The sequence below is a fragment of the Leuciscus leuciscus genome (assembly GCF_965113295.1).
Source record: "Leuciscus leuciscus genome assembly, chromosome: 9".
NCBI lineage: Eukaryota > Metazoa > Chordata > Actinopteri > Cypriniformes > Leuciscidae > Leuciscus > Leuciscus leuciscus.
The window spans coordinates 18,270,981-18,295,886 of record NC_138733.1 but is presented as its reverse complement, the minus strand read 5'-3'; the positions used below and the strand labels follow the sequence as shown (position 1 = coordinate 18,295,886).

The window sequence follows — 24,906 nt, the reverse complement described above, 5'->3', positions numbered from 1 at the left end:
TAAGCTAGATCAACATTAGAATAACATACTGATCATATTTTAACATTTCATCATGTTGAGCTATATAACATTGATTCGTTTTATGTACATTTGTTCACCTGTATAATAAAGTACATGCAAGAGCGACGTCTCTGTCAAGTCGAAGTTTGTCGCGGGCGTGGAACTCTCGGCATCTCGAGAACACCATGCCGATATTGATCCTCGTTTTATTTCTCATTTTGGCCCAAAGTCTGCTTGCCGTGGTCCATAATGTTTGAACGAAACAACAACAGCGTGCCGCTAGACGTTACGCACTATGTTGTCCACGTCTGTCGCCATGGTTACTATGGCAGTACAAGCGGAAACCAGGGATAGCGCAGATATTACGTCATTGACAGGCGACAAGTGACAAGGGACGGGCACTATTTAAAATTGTGAATTTCTCTGAATGTACAAATTCTTGGAAACATTTAGGAGAATGTAAGTACACAATTGAAAGAAATATATAACACTGTGCAAGTGGTTTTTGGATATTTTGATACAAAATCCTTACATATTGTAACTTTAATGAGCTCATTGCTTCTGCCTAATTGAATACATGATGTTATATATCTGCATGATTTGTATTATCTTAGAACTGTACATTTATGACATATGGACGTTACTTTGACACTGTCCCCTCTGATAACAGATTACTCACAACTGAAAGTAGAAATATGCATTTTCTGTAAAGGTGCTTTGAAACAATATGTATTGTGAAAAGCGTTACAAATAAATGTGAATTGAATTTAACTGAATTGAAATTAACCTCGACCAATTGAACATTACAAGGATAGACATGGAACTGCTCTTTTAAATCTTTCAAATAATATACAATTTAAGAAATTATTCTTGAACTGACCAAAGTATTTAAATGGAGAAGGTTACATTAAAAACTATTTAACATTAGACATTACATTTTTATGTTAAATACACACATTTTTTACATTAAATTTCTCTATAGTCTATACAGTATTTAATGCAATTCCATCAGAAGTAACTGTAATTAAATGACAGAAAAATTAAGAGTAATCCCTTACTTTCAATGGAAAAGTAATTAAATTACTCTTTGTACAGATGCTGCTCAGATATTCTTGCTTGACTTTGTACACCGACGCATGCATCATTCCTATTTTGCACCCGCGCACAGCGGACTTTTCCCTTCTCAGACGCACGTCGGTAAATTAGGAAATTAACTTGCGCTCCTGGGGGCGGTTCAGCGCAAAGAGGAGGCGTGTTCCGGCGCAAACGTTCCCTGGTGCTATTTTGCAGGTTTAGAAAACAATTCGCGTTACGCATGTTATTCATATGCTATTTTAAGGGCGCATGCTTGGCCATAATCAATGTAGCGTGTGCACAACGCGCATACACTTTGCTTATCTCATCTACACACATACGCAGCAGTTCTCATTTTTAGAAAACCATACATTATTACAAGGGAAAATATTAACACACGAGGGAAATCATTGTTGTGTCCATGAAGATGTGAAAAAATAGGCATAAATCTAGCTTACACATTTACCCAAATTATCATACGCCTGTTTAACCGAAGCTAATTTGGGCGTGTTTCTCCCATCCCCAATGTCACTTTTCTGTGTTTTACGGCCCTGACGAGAACGTCGGTCTCCTCGGCTGTGAACCACTCCTGGCGCACGCCTGGCAAATCCGCCGTTATAATAGCAATCCGCCATGGAACAAGCGCGCCTGCTCTTAAAGGGAATGTGAGATGTCGCTCTGATTGGTTTATTTCACGTTACGCCCAAACCACACCTATGAATAATGAAGCTACTTCAGACCAACCCATTTTAGATTTGCGTCGGGAGCAAGAGTAATTTATCCCGCTGGTATAATAGCAACAGCGCCCAAGACCCGCCCACAAAGTTACTTGCGTTTCGCGCTTGGTACTTGCGTTTCAGATCGTTAAAATAGGGCCCAAAATGTCAACATGTAAACAGAAACAGGTCTAGTTGTAATATTGCTCATAGAAGTTACTGCCCTGGGCAAGAAACTGTTTTTTGTGTCTGGATTGTCATGTTTTGACAGCTCTGAAAAGCAAGGCGGAGATTGATTGATTGATCTGATTAATACATTGAGAAATGATTTATAGGTTAGATAACTTCAATTTAATAAAATATCAATCAATCAATCAATCAATCCTACATTGTAAAAAATGATCAAAGTTGTAAATAAAACAAAGATTTGTCATGATCCCAGCCTGTGTTCCTCTGTCTTGTGTGAGGACTTTTGTGCTATTTCCTGTCTTGTGCCGAGAGTTGTAGTTCTTTTTAGTTTTTCATGTTGATTAGTCTCCCCAGGTGTGGCCTGTTACAGTAGTTCCCTTGGTTACCCTTGTGTGTTCCCATGACAATTAGCCACTCTGTTAACACTGTTATCTTGTTAACCTTGTATTCCCTTTACCCCAGTGTTTCTCTTGTTCCTTGTCTAGCGTTGCCGATATATCGTGTGCGTTTGTTGTAGCTTCTTGTTCATGTGCCTGGATTTATCTTGTTCCTTGTTTGGTATTATTTCAATTATCCTGTTTCAATAAATGTTTACTGCACTTGGATCCAACGCCTCTTGTCTGCAGTAGCCACATTTCAAGATTATTGGAGAATATCTTACAAGTTTTTCTTCTTCAGAATTTCACTTTGAATTAAATGTGCTACTTGCTGTTGCTTTGTGAAATATACTAGCAATTTCTTGAGGGAAATTTGTTTCCACACCAAAACAACAGTAAAACAAAACATGTAAATCCCCTCCGCTATTCATGCGTTTAAGAGAAGGGAAATTAGATAAGCCATTTTCCCCAAATGTTTAATCATTGGAAACTGTTTTGTTCCCTGCCTGTTTTCTCACAATGCTTTTCGTGATTACAAAAGTCAGAGGAAAAGGCATTTGCACGGAAGGAAAAGGCATTTTCTAACTTTTTCCCAACACCTTCACACTTCCCTTCATCTACGCCACAAAAAAAGTTGAAATCATAATGTAAAATTCTAAGATGGCCAATTGTTTATATCATAATTATAGAAGTATATTATTATTATTATTATGTGTCTCAATAAAGTTCACACATTTGGTCCCTTTCTTGACAACAGAGCAGCAACAGAGTCACATGAACAGGACACACATACAGGCCTTCAATAATTTCAGCAAGTAGAGCCAGTGGTAAATGGTGTCAGCAGAGTCCCGTCAACCTGTTCTGCACTAATGAGACGTTCATCCCTCTTTTAGGCATGTGGTAATTAAAAGCTGGTTGTTTTCCAGTTTTTAAGGGAACATTCTCCACACCACCATCTGTCAAAAATATACTTTGGCGTTTCTTTCACAGTGCCTCTTTTTTTTCTGTTTTCTAATTGGATAGGAGAACAATTTGTACATTTCCATTCTCCACACACCTCTGCCTTATTTAGTTTCAGTTTTGCGTTTGCTGTTGCCTTAGATTATATTTGTCACCTGTCTGGTTTCACTAAGGTCATTATGTATCAGGCAATTGTGCAATTAGTGTCATGCACAGGTAAACATCACATGCAGTTGAACCTGTCGAGCAACAGATGAGTGCCTCTTTCATTCACTGATATTGCATCCTTTTTTATTTGGAGAAGGGCTTTTTCACCTTTAATGGACAGAATAATGGGCACTTCTCACAGATCCCTTGCCTCTATTTTTTTCAGCATGACTTTCCATGACTGTGTCTTTTATATCTCTATAGATTTTAACCTTATTTTGCAATGCAAGTACAATATTTTCTTTGAATGCGCAAGACTTCCGATTCATTATTTGCTATACGTAAATAGCTAGAAGGCAAGGCAAGGCAAGTTTATTTATATAGCACATTTCATACACAATGGTAATACAAAGTGCTTTACAAAGAAGAAATTTAAATAATCAAAAGAAATAAGAATAATTAAAACCGTTTAGAATAAAAAATTAAATAAAAATACAGTACAAATAGTCGGACGAACTGTGGCACAGTGCTCATTCAGTAAATGCACAGCTAAACAGAAGTGTTTTGAGTCTGGATTTGAATGTGATACTATGAAGCACATCTGATCTCTTCTGGAAGCTGGTTCCAGCTGCGGCTGGCATAATAGCTAAAAGCTGACTCGCCATGCTTAGAGTGAACCCTTGGTATTTCTAGCTGATGTGATCCTAATGATCTGAGAGATCGGTTGGGTTTATATTCAGTGAGCATATCTGCAATGTATTGAGGTCCTAGGCCATTGAGTGATTTATATACCAGTAATAATAAAATCAATCCTAAATGTAACTGGGAGCCAGTGTAAAGACCTGAAGACTGGTGTGATATGTTCATATTTTCTGGTTCTACTCAGAATCCTGGCAGCAGCGTTCTGTATGAGCTGCAACTGTCTTATGGTCTTTTTGGGAAGGCCAGTGAGGAGTCCATTACAATAATCCACCCTGCTGGTAATGGAAGCATGCACAAGTTTCTCTAAGTCTTGACTGGAAACAAAGCATATAATTCTTGCAATATTTTTCAGATGATAGTATGCTGATTTAGTTATTGCTTTGACATGACTACTGAAACAAAGGTCTGACTCTGGAGTCACACCAAGATTCCTGACTTGATTTTTAATTGTTTGACCCCTAGAGTGAAGGTATGAATTCACCTTGAGAACTTCACCTTTGTTTCCAAATGCAATGAATTCAGTTTTGTCTGTTTAACTGAAGAATATTTTGGCACATCCAACTGTTTACTTCATCAGTGCATTTGCACAGGGAGTCAATGGGGCTGTAATCGTTAGGCGATAGTGCTAAGTAGATCTGTGTCTCGTCTCCATAGCTGTGCAATAACAAGAATAACAAAGTGCAGTAAACTGTAAAGCTATTTGTGCTACAAACCAGTGTGTTTATTATTACGGTAAAAAAATAAAATATATAACTATTATCAGTTTACAATGTAATGCAGCATAAAAGACTGTATTTGTACCGGTAAAATAGCTGGAAGTTAAATGGTAAGGTGAGTATTTTACTGGAAGTAAAATGACACTGGAAACCTTTTCACACTTCGCCCACTCTTACGTTAAAATAAGATGGATAAAGTGGCATTTCATCTCAGAACATTGGCAAAATACCCAGGTAGACACAAATTAGTTGTTAGTCATTGTGACTCGACAGGTTCACCTTCTACACCTTAAAAAAATCCCCTTGAGAGTAGCATCGGTTAGATCTCTAACGCTAAAAGTTAGGGGTTTGACCATGTTGTCGTGTTTTGTTCGAGCTTGGAATATCCCAAGAAAACAAAAACATTTGCACAAAAGACCTTTGACCATAATTTCTGCATTCCAACATAATGGTCAATGTCCGAAAGACAGGAAATATGTCCTTTCCCCTTGGCATGGTGCCTATACCTAACAAGCTTTCACTTTCACAATTTTAACGATTTTATTTAAAGCACATTCTTTTTGTGTTGATAATTCGCTAAAATGGAAATCGTACAATGTAGGTTGGTGTTTTCTTAGTCTCCGGTCTCTGTATATATCGCCTACCATGTATTGTATTATGATAATGACCTTTGTGGTGTGTCCTGTTTAGCATCTATCAATCATCCAAACTACTTTCATTTCCAAGCTTAGGTGAAAACAGAAAGAGGTATGGGTTACAGGAATTAAACTGGATGGAAAGAACAGAAGAGTTTTCAACAGGTAAACTGTTGGTGGCTGTCCCTATTCCAAACAATGGATGGTTCTTTGTGCAATTAGATTAAAGTTTCATTTCATGTTTTGCGGGCTGAACCAGTAGTTCTATGTTCAACAAGGCCATTGTAGTAGTTTCATTGAATTACTGAGTTGAGGTAAGGATCTACTCTCTATGAGACAAATCCCTGTGTCATACACTGAGGGAATTTACTATGTCGTTTTTATGGAATGACTCACATCTGGCTGAAAAGTAAATAATGTAATGCCAAGTTTGACAGGAAATGAGGATCTTATAGAAAACAGGTTGTTTAATAAAACTTTGTTAAATAATACATGACTACAGTTATGCACAACAAGCATTTTTAATCATACATAATAACTAGTTTTTTATTAACCGCAAAACTAGCCAAATATCGCATTAGAATTTAAACTCCACAGGCTAGAACATCACATCACATGCATCACTAGCTTACCTTAAAAAGCCAATTTAATACTAATTAAATATTAGTATTAAATTTAATATTATAAACACATTTAAAACAGGAAAATAAAGGAAAATAAATATAACTAAATAATTACAGCATTTTTATTTTCATGTATAATCAGGGAAGTAACCTATGCTTAAATATAATATGATATAATTGTTCAATATAATATAAAATATCAAATACATTGTTCAGATGTTGTATTTAGAGACATTGTCAGGTTTTTGACAGAGACTTGAGCCACTGATAGCAGCGTAATGCAGTTATTAATGCAGTTATTAGAGAGAGATATAGAGAAAGAAATTAAGCATGTATGAATTACCTCAGTCTGTGCGTCTCTAAACAGTGTTCGGCAGCAGCGTCTCTTCTAATGGCGAATCTGTAAGTTTATCTGCTTCAAGAACAGCACCGTTATTACATTGCTAGTGAGAAATGTCATAGCTTTTAAGTTGCTTAACTATTTTCCTGATAAAATCGTCAGAGCAGCGCTGACAACACGTTTCTGTCAGAGTGTGTGTGCATCTGAGTGGGAGAGAGAGCGTGAGAAAGAGTATTTCGATAAAACGTAATTTTGTGGCAAAAAACATGGAAATAATTAGTCTTTCGTTCAGGTCAGTGTCGTTGTGGGTTTTAATTATGTGGGCTGTAAGGACCTTTGAAATAACTGAAATCATTTTGCTAAGTGATATGGAACTGTAATGCGGTCAAGCAATAATGCGGTCAAGACCTGTCTACTACTTTAGCCCAGCGTTTCCCTGAAAATATAATATAATATAATATAATATAATATAATATAATATAATATAATATAATATAATATAATATAATATAATATAATATAATATACAATGATTTATATCTGAATTTTCTCCCATATTCCAGGGACATTCCTGATGGTCATAATAATGACTCTTTATCTGACTAGGCCTACTGTATGACGCACCAAAAAACAGCCGTTTGATGAACAATTTCAATGTCAAAACAGTTAGTAAGGCAGTATGTCAGGATTAATGTAAGCAAAGGATGTGATTTTGAGAGCATTGTTTTTCTTTCAGATAAATATCTGGAACAAACAGTTTCTGAGCAAGGCAGATCATCGGGAAGCACTGTGTGGGTGTTGCCAGCATTTTCAATGATTTATATCCAGCATGTTGTAAGACAGAACGTTTTGTGTATGGCACAAGATCTGAGTATAGAATACAAAGGAATATTGAGATTAATTGCTCATTTATGCCAATATAGGTAGTGTGTTTCAAAATTGAAATGAGTAAAGAAGTCTTCACTCTTAAAGGGATAGTTCACCCAAAAGTGAAAATTCTGTCATTAATTACTCACCCTAATATCGTACCAATCCCGTAGGACTTTCATTCATCTTTAGAACACAAATGAAGATATTTTTCATGAAATCTGAGAGATTTATGGTCCTCCATTTACAGCTACGCAACTACCACTTTGATGCTTCAAAAAGTTCATAAAGAGATCATAAAACTTATCCATATGAATTGAGCGGTTTAGTCAGGATTTTCTGAAGAGACAAGATCACTTTATATGATGAACAGATTGAATTTATATAGGCTTTTATTCGCACATTCACAGATTGACAGAATTTTCACAGAAACTATCCTTTTAAAAGGTTCTTTATGGGCATTGATGATACCATAAAGAACCTTTAATATCCATGGAACCAACAAGGTTATGTGGAAAAAGGTTCTTTGGATTATTAAAATGTTCTTCACACTAAGAAAAAAAAGGTTCTTTTAAGAACTGTTCACTTAATGGTTCTTTGTTGCAACAAAAATGGTTCTTCAATGGCATCACTGCGAAAACCTTCATTTTTTATTAATGTAGCCTATGTCAAGCCCCATGTGGAGTGAGATTGCACATTTAAAGATGACAGGCAGAAATATACACTGAGTCAGAGTGGTCAGATGAGGTTTCAATGGAGTTTCCAAAGCTGAACTCTTTTTCTTCCCAATTGTTTGTGATTTGAGAATAAAACGTGAGGAAATTGCTCTACACCTTTGAACCCTGAAGGAGGTGAAACGTCTTTTCTTTTCTTTTTTTTAAAGGAGTGTACAACCATTTATAGTAATGCTCTTCTCCATTAATCCGGAACATTGACTTGGACAGCTATTATTGTTGCATTGCGAGTGATAACCTGCAGATTGTGGTGAACATGAATTGCTTCATTTAGTGAGTAATTACACTTGTTTGGATATATGCCCGTGTATATCATACGGTCTGTGACATCATAGATGTTTCCCTTTGCAACCTGTGTATTTACTAATATTCCACTTTGCAACCAACCATCCTTGAATTTTCCACATTTAATGAATGTTTGGACAACAGGATTTTTAATACAATATTAACCAAATCCTGTTTTGAAATCAGTTAGGGACTGTTTTGTAATTTTAACTCTCTGTTATATTTATGCAAAATATGATGTGCAAATGGCATATATGACTTGTGCATGTGTCCTCATCATGAAAATATGCAAAAACATCATGAAAGTCCCCACATCCCCATGCAGCGTAATGTCCCAAGCACAAACTGGTCAGTTGACATTTTATTGACATGCTGACTTTTTTAAGCAAATTAATTCTTAACATAAGATTCCCCAGTACTTTTAGCAACTATAAAGTTGTTCTTGAAGCAACTATAATGCAACGTGAAATGTCATTGTTTGGAATTAAAATCTCCGTTTACAAATTCCCTTTGCAAAACGTTCCAGGAGACAGTTACTTTATGTGTGTACAAGGGAATTAAATTAGGCCTCTAATCATATCACTGGTGATAATAATGGCTGCCAACGGGAATGTATTCTTAATTAAGTCCACTGGGAATGAATAAGTTCACAGAGTTCACAGAGAACTGCCAACTTCACAACTGTAAAACTGCATTTTACCTGAGGAAATGCAACAATGATGTTTTATTAGAGCATATTACACAAATGTAATGAAATGAACAGCTTTTAAAATAATTAAGCTTTACTGCAGAACCAAGATTGAATATGAAAATAGCAAATGTATTCCTTCAAGACCTCACAACTAGCCTTGTTTTGCGTAAACCAACAACACGTCGAAACTCATTAGAGCAATAACAATTCCTTATAAGCATGCAGTGAAAAGCATGCCAAGAGGTATTATGTAAGTATTTTAATGCCTTTATTAATTAATAAAGGCATTAATTAATTCCTTTATTATGCCTATAATTAATATAATTAATGCCTTATAATTAATGCCTTTATTATAAGTATTTGTGTTTGAGGTCATCATTTTGTCCATTATTAGAAATTCTGAGTGGGCTTGTGTTTGAGCCTTTTCTTTTTTTGTAAAAAAGTTTTTGTTGTTGTTGTTGTTGTTCTCTTCCTTTACATTTTGATCTTTTAAACACATGTGACCGCACTTGGCAGTGATTGTATTTTTATGCTCCAGTTTTGATAACTGGCACAAAATGCCTTTAAATGTCTAAGACGGTGGATGATTTTGATTAGCCAAATTCATTCCTTTTTTTGGGGGGGGGGGGATGAATGTCATGGAAGGTGGCAGAGTTTCTTGTCCACACATGTCATCCATTCAATGTATTTGCATGTGGATATGAGATTTTAGAAACAAAATAATGTGATCCTTTCTGTCGAAATAGTTTGATCATACATTTCTAGTGATATATTTAAGTTTGCCTTGCCTGACACCATTTTGGATATTTTTTAAAACATAAGCCTAGAGTTAACTGTCTACCAGCAGGTTGTTTCATTCAATAAACCTTCCCACATGACTAGATGATTATCTTGTGGTGAACAAGTATCCTTTCATCATCTGTAGTCTAAAGTTACCCAGTAATTTGTCTTTAAAGCAACTACTAGTAGGCTACTCAGCAACAGACCAAGCTCGCAGATCAGCAGTCACACATTCCCATGAGTCTTGTTTGATAACTAACGCAAACAGGCTAAAGTACAAAAGACTCTGGCGCCATCCAGTGTATTAAAAAGACTCTATCGATCCAGTGTATAAGTAAATGTCAGAGCCATTTTTGCCCTCAAATTGTTTATTAATTTGTGCGGAGACCGACTGTCAGATACAAGGTACAATTTTACAACTAGGCTATACGTGTGAGCGTTCGATGGTGACAAAAATAATCTAAAATCTGATATAAAAATAATGCATTGAGATTAGCATAAATACAAATAAATGAATAGGCTAAATAAAAACAAACAAACGTCCTATTTGTTATAAATAAGGCTAAATGTGATTATTATGAACAAACACATGCTACTACAAATATAGCTTACGTGTTTGTTCATAAATAATCACGAACCATTGTGTAGTAGCATATAGTGAGGAGAAATAAAACTCATTTCACCCAATCGACTCTTTTGAACAATTTCGCAGAACCAGTTAAAAAAACTGATTCATTTCCTACGTGACGTGATTACGCCATCACGCACATTAGCTACACGCTCACTATAGGCTACACATTAGACACTCTAAAAAAAATCTGTTCTTTTAATGCTATTATGAATGTAATAGATAATAGTTTAATACATTGTGATCTCTATGTGTGTTGTTATTGTTCTGTTATGCAATAAAAAAAAATTTTTTTTTACTATAGCCAATAGACATAATGCATGCAAACTACAGCTGGTCCAAAACACAGCAGCTAGAGTTCTTACTAGAACCAGGAAGTATGACCATTATCAGCTCGGTTCTGTCAACACTGCATTGGCTCCCTATTAAACATTGTATACATTTTAAAATATTGCTGATAACTTACAAAGCACTAAATGGTTTAGCTCCCCAGTAGCCTACTTGAGCGAGCTCTTAACGCATTATAATCCTTCACATCTATTGCGATCTCAAAATTCCGGCCAGTTGATAATACCTAGAATATGAAAATTGACTGCTGGCAATAGATCCTTTTCCTATTTAGCACCAACACTTTGGAACAGTCTTCCTAACATTGTCCAGGAAGCAGACACACTCTGTCAGTTCAAATCTAGACTAAAAACACATCTCTTTGACCTATAACACATTATAGACTTCTATAATTCAATGTGGCTGCATAGATTAGGTCAGCGGGAACCGGGAACACTTCCCATGAATCCTGATGTACTTGTTACATCATAAGAAGGATGGCGTCTACGCTAATATTAGTCTCTCTGTTTATCCCGAGGTTTACCGCAGTCCGCCGGATCCAGGCCATCTCCAGATCTGATGAAGGACCTGCGCCTGGACACGACGACATCGCAGTCCTGAAGTGTCAACTAGACTCTCCCCTGTGAAGGCCTCCTTCCCTTCCCTTTACCTCTGTACAGATAAAGCGTTGTCGGGATATTTCCGGTTCACGTGGCTACACGGAAGCGATAAATAATTCTTTATTATAATTTTTATGGCCAGACAAGTAGTTTGTTGAGGGTTGGTTTGTTAAGAAGAACTACACGCCTGCGCACATATATATTCAAACGCGCATATCTATAGCCTATAACGTGATGCACATGTGCGCGCCGTCTGCGTTCTTTCGCCGTTTTTGAGGTTTGTGCAGAGATAACCTTTTTTTTTTTAAAATCTATTTCAGGGTTTGCATTCTCGAGCCACCAGCCACTGTTTTGTGCGGATGAGCGGGTCGGAGCGCACTGAGTGTTTTCTGTTAAACGGTGTCGTGTTAGCGGCCCCTAAGTTAATAACTAACGATCTTTGCAACGGAAGTGAATCAATCAATCAAAACTAACTTTAGCTGGAGAATAACTTTATTCTAGAGCTGCTGTAAAGCCAAAACAATATATGTTACTGTAATTTCCAATTGTCTCAGTAAAACTGCTTTGAAACAATCTATATTGTTAAAAGCGCTATATAAATGAAGGTGACTTGACCTGACTTGACATAATAAATACATATTTGATAGCCTATGTCATGACCCAAACTTGTTGTCTTTGCACTTGATCACTTTTCTACTTACATGATGTATTTTTTTTTCCTACTATGGAAGTCAATGTGGTCCATCAAATGTCTGGTTACCGACATTCTTCGAAATATCTTCATGTGTGTTCAGCAGAAGAAAGAAATTTCAACAGGTTTGAAACAACTTGAGGGTGAGTAAATGATGACAGAATTTTCATTTTTAAAGTGAAATACTTTAATAATCTAATTCATGGAATTATTAAATAATAACCCCATAAAAAATAACACAAGTAACAACATGCCACTTAGGCCCTTCTGTGCTAATTCTGAAGGGGTCATCTTACAAGGGTCTAATTTCATCTTTTTACTTAAAAATAAAAATTATAACTTTTACTCCACAAATCTAAAAACATGAATGTGTCCACAAATCCCTCACTAACAAATAGACACAATTTTTTGAGTTTTTTTCAACATGTCATAATCATATTTTCCAGAAACACAAAATTATATAAATTAACCTCAAAACTGTTTCGACTGACTAAATCTCACAAATGTTGATATTCAGACGAAATGACAACATTAAAAAGTCGCGTAGGTCAAAATAAAAATAAATATATAAAAATAAGGTCGTGGCTTAATGAACATGGAAAATGTGGGCCCCGTGGCCAAACCAGTTGAGAACCACTGTCCTACAAAATCGGGTCACGTCAGTTCCTGAACGCGATGAATGACGGGATACGTTTTAGCCTCAAATTCCCCTCCGAAGCGGCGGGTCATAGATGTGTGCGTTGTACTGCGCTTTACCATTTTTAGACTTGGGACAATCTTGCACTAACTTCCTGTTGTGTGCACGCGCTGTCAGTGACCAAGACCACATGTGTGGGTATTTGGACAGGCCCACTGCTGTTTATTACGTTTTTAGTTTTATTTTCAAGAATATTTATTGTCACTTCCTGCGTCCGAATTCAGTTGCAACAATGATGTAGGCTATCTCTTAAACATAAGCTAAAAATAATTGTTTTGTCTACAAAAGTTTTTGCACGTTTAAATGTTTTTTTTGTTTTTTTTTTAAACATTTCTACTTCCTATAGTGTGTTGATAAAATGTGAATACATTCACGCCGTAAAAAATACTTTAAGTACATTTTATTTATAACATTTTTGCATTTTGTTCTTGGCTCACTACAAGTCGTTCGAACAGAAACGGAACTCAGTTCAATCACTGTTACCGATTCAGTCCAATTCATAAATGAACATACTGTCTATGTAAATGAATCATTTACCGTTCAGACGTGGATTCATTGAAAAGATTCGACTCAAAAGAATCGGATTTCGTTATTGCAGTGGGCGTTGTAATCTGTGTACACAGAGCGTGAATTATTCTGAGCAAGCACAAGAAACAGCAGCGGCGCGTGCAAACATCCCGTTAACATTTAGCAACTTTTAAAATCGGATTTTTAATGTCGTGACTTATTAGTTTTCATCCGTTTTGCTCTCATTTATCTGGATATGGTATAAATGTTTAAAAGCTGCCGACATAACGATATAAAATGGGTTCGACGAGCTCCACCCTTTTAAAAATCCCGAACGTCGAGGAGTTGGTACAAGAAACGGGCTGTGAGTTACAGTTGTCATGTTTTGTAACACTGGCGTTTGGTTGTTGTCGCGCTTGAACGAGTTAACAGTGATATAAAATAAAAATTGTATCTGCACATTTGTTGCCGTTTATACTAACATTCAGTTTGCTAAGATAAAAGTATCTCAAAGTCTGGGTATAAATTCGGGTGCATGTGCAAAAGCTGTCCTAGATTGACAATGACAGGTGTTTAGCTCAAGAGACTTTACTTCACAGTTGCAAACCACTGATAAACAAATACACACTGGGTATTGCACAAATAGTGGATACGTGTATATGTCGAGCAATTTAGAAATAAAAATGCACCAATGAATGTCAGTGAGGTTTGTTATAGAGGAGAATTGATTAAATGGTCAATTCAGTTTGTATACGGTCCATTGGAATTGATGCACTCCTTCGTTATTTGTTGAGTCATGATGCTACAGGGCTTCAGTGAAACATAATTCATAATATGTGATTTCTCTTTTCCAGTCTCGCCTGCCCACATTATTCGTCTGTATGATCGCTTCAAAGTTCTGGATAAAGAAGGACGAGGTCATCTCTGGTGAGCCTGATGTTTAGACTGATGTCTTATAATGACACTACCTCAGTTAAGATTTCACTTGTAAGTTAAAAAATATTTGCCCGTTCCTCCTGTCTCGTTCTCACATAGTCCTCAGGATTTTGGAGCCATAAAGGAGTTGGCAATGAACCCCATAAGAGACAGAATAATAAGTGCCTTCTTCTCCCCAGGGTGAGCGAATCTTGGCATAAGCTACAAAGTAATATTTTAGAGGATTGCAATTAATTGATGTTAACATTGAAGTGTTGAATGTTGGAATCTAACATTAAGCACTCTTAACTGTCTAACACAAGGCCCGAACTGTCTATTTAAGTATGATTTTCATGCTGAGCTATTATTGTGGTAGGCTATAATTTATTTCAGATATCACCACCCTTAAACAACTTATAAAAACGAAACAAACTGTGATTAGTCGATTTGCCTTTTGTTTAGACTGTTAAATCTAGTTTGTTATCAGGAAATCAGTTCTGAAAGACTGATTGCCGCATGTGTAAATACAATTCTCAAAAAGCTCTTTTTCAGTTACCAGAATCATAAACAGTGATTGTATCTTGTTGATATTAACAATTATGTCATTCTCAGAAAGGAAACAGTGGACTTTAACACTTTTGTGAGGATCCTGGCGCATTTCCGGCCTGTTGACAAGGACCGACCCAAAGACCCCAATTCTCCTGAGCCCATTAATAGCAGGAGCAACAAACTCAAATGTATGTTTGCTTTCGCTTTTACCTGGTAGATTAACCACATCCTCTCAGTAATGGAACAGATGATGTTACTATAGAGATAATGTACACTCAGATGGTCAATAATGGAGATATATCATCATGAAAGGGTTTATTTTATGATAATGACCATCTGACAGTGCAATACCCTGTTTATTACACTGCTGTTCACCAAATAAATGAATAAATCGATGAGAAATATTTATTTGAATTGAAAGGAATGAGAAGATCATTTCAACCTCACCTGGTTCTTCATTCCTGTAGTTGCGTTTCAGTTGTATGACCAGGACAAGGATGGCAAAATTTCCAGAGATGAGCTTTTAAAGGTCAGTAGTTTCTTCATTCTGCTGTCTTCTCACAAACTGAATATGACTGACAGCAGACTGATTGACAGGTTCTCCGGGACATGCTAGGGATGCAGGTGACCGAGGAGCAGCTGGAGAGCATAGCAGACCGCACTATTCAGGAGGCAGATCTAGACCGTGATGACGCAATATCTTTTGAGGAGTTTCGTAAGGTATCGCCTAAAATTCTGCATTCACGGCTTTTGAAAGCGCCAGTGGAATATGATTGCTAATACTTGTGTTTCGACCTGTTTATTGTTTTGTATCAGTCTTTGGAGAAAGTCAACATTGATCACAAGATGAGCATCCGCTTCTTGCGCTAGACTAGAGCATCATGGGAAAGCTTCTATACCAACCATGCACGCCTCTACATCCATGTCTCAGAAAATGGAAGGAATACCGCAAGACACTGGACAGTATGACGGGATCAGCCTTTATATGTCTTATAGGACTTTAATGAACTGGTAATGTATGCACTAAAACTGCACATTGACAAATGATTTACACTACCGTTCAAAAGTCTGGATCAGTAACGTTATAATTAAAGTTAAAAGTTCAGCTTTGTTTTGCTGTGGGCAGTAGGTGGCGCCAAGTGCTTATTATTGTTTATTCATGCCAGTGCACTACTGTTCAAAAGTTTGGACTTTGAAATAAATTAATTCTTTTATTTTGCAAGGATACCTTAAATTGACCAGAAGTGACAGTAAAGACATTTATAATGTTACAAAAGATTTCTATTTCAAATAAATGCGATTCTTTTTAAATTTCTATTCAGTAAAGAATCCTGAAAAATGATTTGAGAAGCAAATCAGCATATTAGAAAGATTTCTGAAGGATCATGTGACACTGAAGACTGGAGTAATGATGCTGATTTCAGCTTTGCCATCACAGGAATAAATTACTTTACTTTGGTAATAATATTTCACGTTATTATTGTTTTTACTGTATTTTTTGAATGAATAAATGCAGGCAGCTTGGTGAGCATAAAATACTTATTTCAAAAACTTAGTGACCACAAACTTTTGAATGGTAGTGTATATTTGCATTCTGCATCTTAAAAAAAAATTACTGAATTGATTAGTTAATTTTGTTATGCAATTATAACTTGCAGGTTTTCCTGCAGGGGAAAGTGTTCATAATAACATTCATAATGCCCAGTGTTAAATTGTCATACATTACCATATGTGGAAAAGTGTGTGTGTGTGTGTGTGTGTGTGTGTGTGTGTGTGTGTGTGTGTGTGTGTGTGTGTGTGTGTGTGTGTGTGTGTGTGTGTGTGTGTGTGTGTGTGTGTGTGTGTGTGTGTGTGTGTGTGTGTGAGAGAGAAAGAGAGAGAGAGAGAGAGAGAGAGAGAGAGAGAGAGAGAGAGAGAGAGACGTAGTATGACGATCCCAAGGTAAGATTTCACAAGTTTGAAGGTTTATTAGATGCAAATGCTTTAATCTAGATTCCTGGTGGCATGATGATTTTATGCATTTTTAGAAGTTCTGTCACTTTATCCTGAATCCTGATAAAAACTGGATTTGTTTTTCTGGTATTGAAATCTCAAAATATGTCTTAATTCTTTCAATGCTGCAAGGATACAGTACCTCAAAAAGGGCTTTTTTCATCTCTGTATTAAATGTAACTAACTTTCTAAGAGTGATATTAAAGCAATTTGCATAATATTCAAAGTATTGTTTGATATATTTTTGGACAGAAGCTTTTAAAAATTGGTGAGCTCTTCTTGTGGCACAAGCCCAATTTGTTAAGCAGTGAGCATTTTTTTGCAACAGAAATTAATTTTGAGATGTGTTAAGTTATGGCATAATTTTTTTTAATATATCTGAACAACACTAACCTTATATAAAAGTCAAGTTAAAAGTTCAGCCGTGTTTTGCTAGGGACTGTAGGTGGCGCCAAGAGCTTATTGTTGATTCAGTGACACACCATCATTCAAATGTTTGGATTTTGAAAGATATTAATACTTTTATTCAGCAAGGATGCATTCAGTTGATCAAAACTGACAGTAAAAACATTTATAATCTTACAACAAAAAAAAATCTTATTTTTACTTTCTATTTATTAAAGAATCCTGAAAAAAATTATTACAATTTGCACAAAAAATATTGGTCACACTTTATATTGGGTATATTTTGAACTACTATGTACTTGCATTTAAAAAAAAGTATAATGTACTTATATGTTGTATTGCAAAGCACTTGTGTGCTGCTATTGAGGTGAGATACGGGTAAGGTTAGGGACAGGTTTGGTGGGTTCAAATGTAAGGGAAAGGTCAACAGTGTAATTATGCATGCAGGTAATTATAATAATATAAGTACTATGTAAAACATATGTACGTATAATAAGTGCATTGTATCAAATGATAAATTTAAATGTTAGTACATAGTAGTTAAAGACTCCTAATATAAAGTGGGACCAAAATATTTAGCAGCACGACTGTTTTCAACATCGAAAATAATAATGTTTCTTCAAAAGTAAATCAGCATATTAGAATGATTTCTGAAGGATCATGTGACACTGAAGACTGGAGAAATGATGCTGAATGGCTTTTAACAGAAAAAAGTTTTTTAATTGTAATAATATTTCACAATATTACTGTTTTTACTGTATTTTTTGATCAAATAAATGCAGTCTTGGTGAGCATAAAGGACCCCTAAAAAAATACATTACTTCTTACAAAAACATTAAAAAAATCTTACTTTTGACCAGTAGTGCATACTGTAGTGACCAAACACTATACCCAATGATAGAGACCCATTTGTAGGATTTAATACATTCATCTTTCATAAATGTGCTTTATTGTTCAAGGTATTTGAAATGAAATGGATTTGTACAGCATCATGCAGCTTTAAAGTTATTATGCTTTACTCTTGGGGAAAGAGGCAAACAGCAACCAGTAACAGGAAAAGCCAGTGCCTAAACAGAATCACAAAGAAAAGGAGACTTATCTTAATACTGGTATGTACTTTATAAATCATCCGAGTTTTCATGATTGACCCTCTGTGAGGTTTTGTACCTGCTACTGTGATGGCCATGGTCAAACGGTACAGAAGGACGTCAGTAGTGCCTCCTTTAATGTGGATAGGCAGACCATTATCCTCCTGTAAATGTGATAAAACATTTGACAAAAAGTGTTTGTTCTAATCAGATATACTACTCAAATATTTTTATAATTATTCATAATGCATTTATTTTACCTTAACTTTCTACATATTTCTTTTAGTCACTATTTGTGTAGTTATTACATGTTAACTAAAGATTAATACATGTCTTTGCACTATCCTAAGATGCACAAGCTGTTGTATAACTAGATGAAGATGAAGAGCAGAAGATTCATGTTATTGATGCTGACTTTAGATGAAGAGACAGTATGCTGAAAAACACTTGTAATATGTTTTATGCATACAGAATAACCTTCAAAATTATACAGGACAGAGCTGCCAACAGTTTGCAGTGGACCTGTTTTTTTCTTGCAGTTTTTCTTGAATTAATTTCCATCTCTGTGCAAATGTAAGTCAGTGCACACCCCATCTGAAATGTATAGGAGTGTATTTTTGACTAAATTCGTCTTACCAGGAAAACCTTCTGGCAATCCGGCACCTTGTTTTTCATTTGCCGGACTGTTGTGCTAAACGCCCGGGAGGCTAGATGTGGAAGACTCTGAAAGAGTGAAGGAGAAATATACTCAAAGGACCAACATTTGTATCTCAGCACGGTCTCATTACACTTTAAGGATGTGAGAAACCGAAGCATATTTAATGATCTTCAGTCAATCTGAGATGGACAGTCTTATGTTTAACATCTCAAAATCCTAGATAATGTACAGTGAAAGAATTTGATTTAGAAACGAATTTCACTCAGAAATTGCTAGTAAAATTCACAAACAATTACTATAATCTAGTTACAACTTTAACAACAACAAAAAAAAATGTACTTTTAAATTAAGCATTTTATACAATGCACTTATTGTGTAGGCCTACATATATGTTTTATATTGTACTTATATTAAAACAAATTCTAACCTAACCTACAGATGCCACCAAACCTGTCCCACCTCACCTGTATCTCACCTCAATAGCAGCATAAGAGTTATGCAATGAAACATGAACACAATAAGTATACATAGTATACCTATAACAGTTTAATGCAAATAGTAGACATTACTTAATATAAAGTGAGACCAAAATAATAATAGTGATTTACATCAGAAAAAGCAATAGTAGGCCTATTTCAAAAATAACCTTTAATTTTCCATTCAAGTAATGCAATTTATTAATTTTTTTTATTTTATTTTTTTTTATTGACAGAATTTTCCAGCAATCCATATTTCCATTGTTATAGGAGGCGTTAGGGCACATGCAGCGTGCGTGAGACTTGAGACACTGAGATTTGTCGAAGAAACATGGAGAAAGCAGATCAAGAGGATCCACAAGGGAATTACGTTTTCTTTTTTACAGTCTAGAGACTAGAGCAGCGCAGCACCCGTAGGCTACAGTTTAGAGTGCACGATCGCAACGGGAAAAGCATGAAGCTTCCTTGACAACAACATTTCATATATCAATATCGTAACGAATAGAAATAATCTTAAATAATGTATAGTTATCCGCATCTTTCCTTCTCTTATGTATAGTTACTTTTTAAACACAAAAATCGCATTCAGCATGACACGCGAGCGGTTGCCGTGGTAATGAACAACCTTGTTAAAGCGAATTGTATAATCCTGTATCAATTATCTGAGGCAAAATGACTAAATATGCAGCGCGAGTTATATATTTCTATCTCCAAACAATTGGCCACTGAACCAGCTGATAAAATCTTCCTTTGATTCAATGCGTGATTACAACTTATCACTCAAATTAACCGATCGCATTTTACTGATGCAAAAGACGTGCACACGCACTGAGAGGGAGTCTGTTCACCAAGCTATGTAAAATAATGACGCAGTCATTAATAAAGACACTACTTAGTCAACACTAACAGTAGCTGCTGTTCGGTTTTCATACTGCTGTTCTCCTAGTCACTTGTGAACTTGATGAACCTCTCTTGATTAAAGCTCCAGGTGACGGGTTGCCAGATATCACAAAAAGAGCTAAACAAACCCTTTAAAACGCAGTATAATAAGCAGACATGGCAAAAAATTTACCGGGAAAACATTTAAACATAACTAGTATTTACTAATATCCTACCAAATTAAAAGGAAGTAACTAATTTATTATGAATTCAATATAAAATATTCAGATGTTATAAACTGAGTGATGAAGTAAAGCAATAACATGAGATTGAACAATTATAAAGTTTAATTGCACCTATGAGTTGTATTTAATATTGTTGGGGGAAGTTCATCTAAAAGTTGATGAGAGTGTTTTCTGTTTTGTTTACTATATTTAGCTATTAAAAATAGCAGAAATAATTTACCAAAGAAAAAGAAAATTCAAACAAAGATAGGCCTAAGTACTTTTCATTTCTAAAGTATTTGGGTTTATTTATTATACAAAGCCCTTTTTGTTGATTTTTCGAGAATAACTACATGTATAAATAACTATATCGGGAAATATATCGTTACCGTGAAATAAAATTAGTCATACCGTGTAACAGAATTTTGGTCATCATACCGCCCACCCCTAGGAGGCGTTATTACGCATTTTCTGAAAGAGTACAGAATCTCCGGATCCAAAAATAAGCGAAGAAGAAGCAGAAACAAGCGATTGATTGAAGCATTGCTAACGCACATGTAAACTAGCGTGATAATCAATCATTAAACAGCATATAAATCAAAACTGCCTCCAAATCTGAATATTTTGCTTAAAATTTCTGAAAAGCATATGCTTGTCTCAGAGAACTAAACCACTTGATATGTTAATGACATATTTCATGTGTTAAAGGGATAGTTTCATCATTTACTCAGTTGTCTTCTGCTGAACACAAAAGAAGATATTTTGAAGAATGTCGGTAGCCAGACAGTTGATCGGCCCCATTGACCCATTTTATAATACTATGACTAATATGAAAGTCAATGGCTATACCGTCAACTGTTTGGTTACCCATATTCTTCAAAATCCTCTTTTGTGTTCAGCAGAAGACAGAAACTCATACAGGGTTGGATCAACTTGAGGCTGAATAAATGATGACAGAATAAAAAAATTTGAGTGAACTATCCCTTTAAGAACGAAACGTGTGAAAGGAATGTAACGTTTTATGGTTCTGAAGGTCAGATCAGTTCACGTGGAGCAGTTATGTGTTGTGGTTTCAGCCAATTGCTGCTCACCAGCACCTGGAACAAACCAATCAAAGCGTAATACACACTCTTGGGTTGGGCTGAGAAGGTCCCTCCCTTTTTACTTCTCTGTCCACCAGTGTGTGTGTTTGTGCATGTAGGCATGCTAAATGTGGAGAAGCTAATGGTGACATGACCTTCTGACTGTTCAAATGAGGACACGTTTAAAGCAGAAACTGAAGACAACGAGTTTTACAAGAAACTTCTGACCGCCTTATTGCCATGTAGAGTACCAAAAAAAAGAGATTTGTTAGCACAATCAAACAGTTTGAAATAAATGGACATTTAAATGGACAACAAATGTTAGTTCATAAAGTGAGCTACAGTATCAGGCGACCGTTGAATGAGTCTTTTCTTTAGAGGTCATTTACGGCTATCAGTCATTCAACAGCCACCAAAAATGCCAGTTTCAATCTTTACAACAACAAATTACAAAATTTGTTCGTATAAAAAATGAGACTACCACCGAATAATGTTCTCAAACAATGCCTGCAGTACAATGGTCAGAGTATCGATCTGTGGCACAGTTCCTGTTTCAGAAGTATTTTAGGAGTAGATTCTTCCTGATCACACATCTACAGCTGTCGGGGTCGCTAACCGTGGAGGAATAAAGAAGAACAGCAGTGTATTTACCAGTAAATGCCTCATGTCCAACGCTGCTCTCTGTTAAGCTTGTTGATTCTTGTCTAGTCGGGGCCCTTACAAGGACACACACATAGTTTTTGAACTGGAGCCAAGTAAGGTCAGGTGGGGAAAGACAACCCTGAACAGTCAAGAAACCAGCTGATTCAGTACATACAGTACAACACTGAACTGAAATAATATTCATGTTTCATCGTTCATATTTACAAAACACATATTTTGTCACAAACAGAGCCTATCCAAAGGTCACCATCTTAAGAAATCAGAATTTCTCAGAAACATCAGCACAAATCTGCAGGCTGATTGTTTTTTCCCCGAGAATATCTATAATTACTACAGCAGGTGAGCTGTTATGACATTCAGTTAAATTCATATTTATTTGTATAGCGCTTTTCACAATACACATCGTTTCAAAGCAGCTTTACAGAAAGTGCATTTGTCCATATTACAATTTTGAGTGATCTGTTATCAGAGGTAACTGTCTTAAGTTATGTATTTCAGAAATATTCATATACAAAATCACAGTTGGCTAAAAATGTATTAATTTAAACAATGCAATAAAATATAAGCTTAAAATATTTATGGATTTTGGTTGGACTTAACAATTTGGGCTTTTCCACAACTATTTTGCAACTTCACCATATGAATTATTAGAATATAAAATATAATGTAATAAAACAAAACAACTAAGTAATTAATTTGTCACAACTATTTTGCAACTTCTCTAACCTTAAAATAGAACAATAACGAAATAATAGCCATCAGAAAATAAGCACAGAATTCTTTTTATATCTTTGTTTCCTATTACAGTATCATTATGGAAATTTTAAGTGACATTTTGCTCTGTAAAATAACATCATGTATATTTTGTATTATGGCGGAATGTGCACATTTAATAAAATTATGTTTAATTTAAAGACATCATTTGAGACAGCCAACTTATTAACCAGTCAAATTATTGTTTTATGCACTGTAAAAAAAAAAGTTGCTGCCTTAAATTTTCAAGTACAATCAACTTGGATGTTTAATTAATTTCAACTTAAATTACATTAAACCGAGTTTTAAAATGAGTTGGATATTGTATAACGTTTTATTGTATTTAAAAAAAATAAATAAACGTATTTTGATGAATTAAAAAGCAATGTAAAACCATATGTTATCATAATTTATTGATCATATCATTTTTTACACTGTTTTTTTTTTTTTTTTTTTTGATAAAAAAAACAATTTCAGACTGTTCGCCCAAAAGTGGGTTACAGATAACTTTTTCACAGACGAGACACATTTACTTTCTCAAATCCTCCCCAGTCTCTTTCTACTCTTAATGCGTCGCAGTATCAGTTCCTTTTTACTCAGGCATGCAAACAGAGCATCCTCTAGTCGAGATTGTGCTGTGTATCGCTTCTGCATTATCAGGGAAAGGAAACTGAAGCTGGCACTCTGTCACAGCATTTCAAAACGGCTGGATCAACATGCGCTATGGTAAGCATTTTCTATTATTTACAAGAGCTATATTTAACCTCAGACTCCAGTTGTTTTGAATTCTATACATAGACTTAAACTATATTGTCTCAGACAAACACGTCCTCTGGGCCTGCACCGCTGCTCTGCTCACTGTTTGGGTCCTGGCCTATGATAACGGACATTGCTCTGGGATTGTCACGAAGCAGTAAGCGTTTTCAAATCAATAAATCACCATAATACATTTAGGTAACTGACTAGCAGGGACCTGCAGTCGTTAATCTGTCAGGAATGCATAACGTTTAAAGAGAAACAGCACAGCAAAGAGAAACAAAAGTGCACTGCTTTTTCATTTTCAGCTCCTGCAACTGGACTTGTATGCAACTCACTCTTCAGTGGCCTGGGAGTTTCTGCATAGTATGTCTTTATATTTTATATATCACAACAGTGCTAGAAAAACTTTACACAACACTCACATTGATATTGAAAACTAATTCTGAAGTCTGCCTTTCATGCTGCACATGCTATTTCATATTTTTCCATCCTTCCACAGGGTCTTAACAACAAAACCATTTGCAAAATACCCGAGACTGTTCGCAACTGGACCATCCATGGCTTATGGTTAGAAATTCAGTGGATGTTCCCACTTCTGCTGATCTGAAATCAAATCAAAAGGAACTCTGTATTTTTTTCTGTTTCTCTGTTTCTCTCGCATTATTCATTTCTTTATTTTGAAATCTTGAGATTTATTCTGATCCCCCCCCCCCAAAAAATCAGAAATACTTATTTTACTGTGTTTTTCTAATGACTCTTAGGCCTCAGCAAACAGGTCACTGCTGTGACTGCTGGCCGGTATTTCATTCCCATCTTCAGGTAAACGTGTCTCAATCCTCTGTTTGTTTGTTTATTATTTAAATATATATATATATATATATTAAATTTGAATGATCATGTTTATGTTCAGGAAATTGAGCCTGAACTCACTCAGCTCTGGCCATCATTAATCAAAGGAAAACACTTCTTCTTCTTCTGGTAAACATGTCTTATGATCTTTTCATGTTTTATTATTTGTGCTTTGTTAAATATGGAGTTGTTCTAGACTACTTAAGATACTTAAAAAAGGAGCAAGCAAAGATGAGCATGACTGATGTCCATCGCATATGCACATTGATATCTAAAGGGTTTTTTTTTTTCTTCTTCTTCTCACTAAC

The 24,906-nt window shown here is 35.6% G+C and overlaps 3 protein-coding genes across 3 annotated transcripts in view; 2 read left to right on the top strand and 1 right to left on the bottom strand.

Moving 5' to 3' along the window:
• Positions 1-13,394: 13,394 nt before the first annotated feature.
• On the top strand, positions 13,395-16,982 carry chp2 (calcineurin-like EF-hand protein 2). The gene is made up of 7 exons (XM_082179064.1): positions 13,395-13,670; positions 14,161-14,233; positions 14,342-14,422; positions 14,834-14,958; positions 15,238-15,299; positions 15,368-15,490; positions 15,587-16,982. The coding sequence occupies exons 1-7, from the start codon at positions 13,604-13,606 to the stop codon at positions 15,638-15,640; spliced, it is 585 nt and encodes a 194-aa protein (XP_082035190.1). The 5' UTR covers positions 13,395-13,603; the 3' UTR covers positions 15,641-16,982.
• A 1,093-nt stretch (positions 16,983-18,075) lies between these two features.
• On the bottom strand, positions 18,076-22,372 carry cox7a1 (cytochrome c oxidase subunit 7A1). The gene is made up of 4 exons (XM_082179065.1): positions 22,226-22,372; positions 18,892-18,978; positions 18,335-18,419; positions 18,076-18,234 (listed from the first exon to the last, which is right to left on the bottom strand). Exons 1-4 carry the CDS (start codon positions 22,238-22,240, stop codon positions 18,176-18,178), a joined length of 246 nt encoding a protein of 81 aa, XP_082035191.1. The 5' UTR covers positions 22,241-22,372; the 3' UTR covers positions 18,076-18,175.
• Positions 22,373-23,549: 1,177 nt separating this feature from the next.
• The window catches only part of rnaset2l (ribonuclease T2, like), a 4,975-nt gene continuing 3,618 nt past the window's right edge, over positions 23,550-24,906 (top strand). Inside the window, exons 1-6 of the mRNA XM_082179063.1 lie at positions 23,550-23,716; positions 23,810-23,903; positions 24,055-24,112; positions 24,249-24,316; positions 24,511-24,568; positions 24,660-24,727. Of these exons, the coding sequence (XP_082035189.1) occupies positions 23,707-23,716; positions 23,810-23,903; positions 24,055-24,112; positions 24,249-24,316; positions 24,511-24,568; positions 24,660-24,727 (356 nt within the window). The 5' untranslated portion in view covers positions 23,550-23,706. The remainder of the gene's footprint in view (positions 23,717-23,809; positions 23,904-24,054; positions 24,113-24,248; positions 24,317-24,510; positions 24,569-24,659; positions 24,728-24,906) is intronic.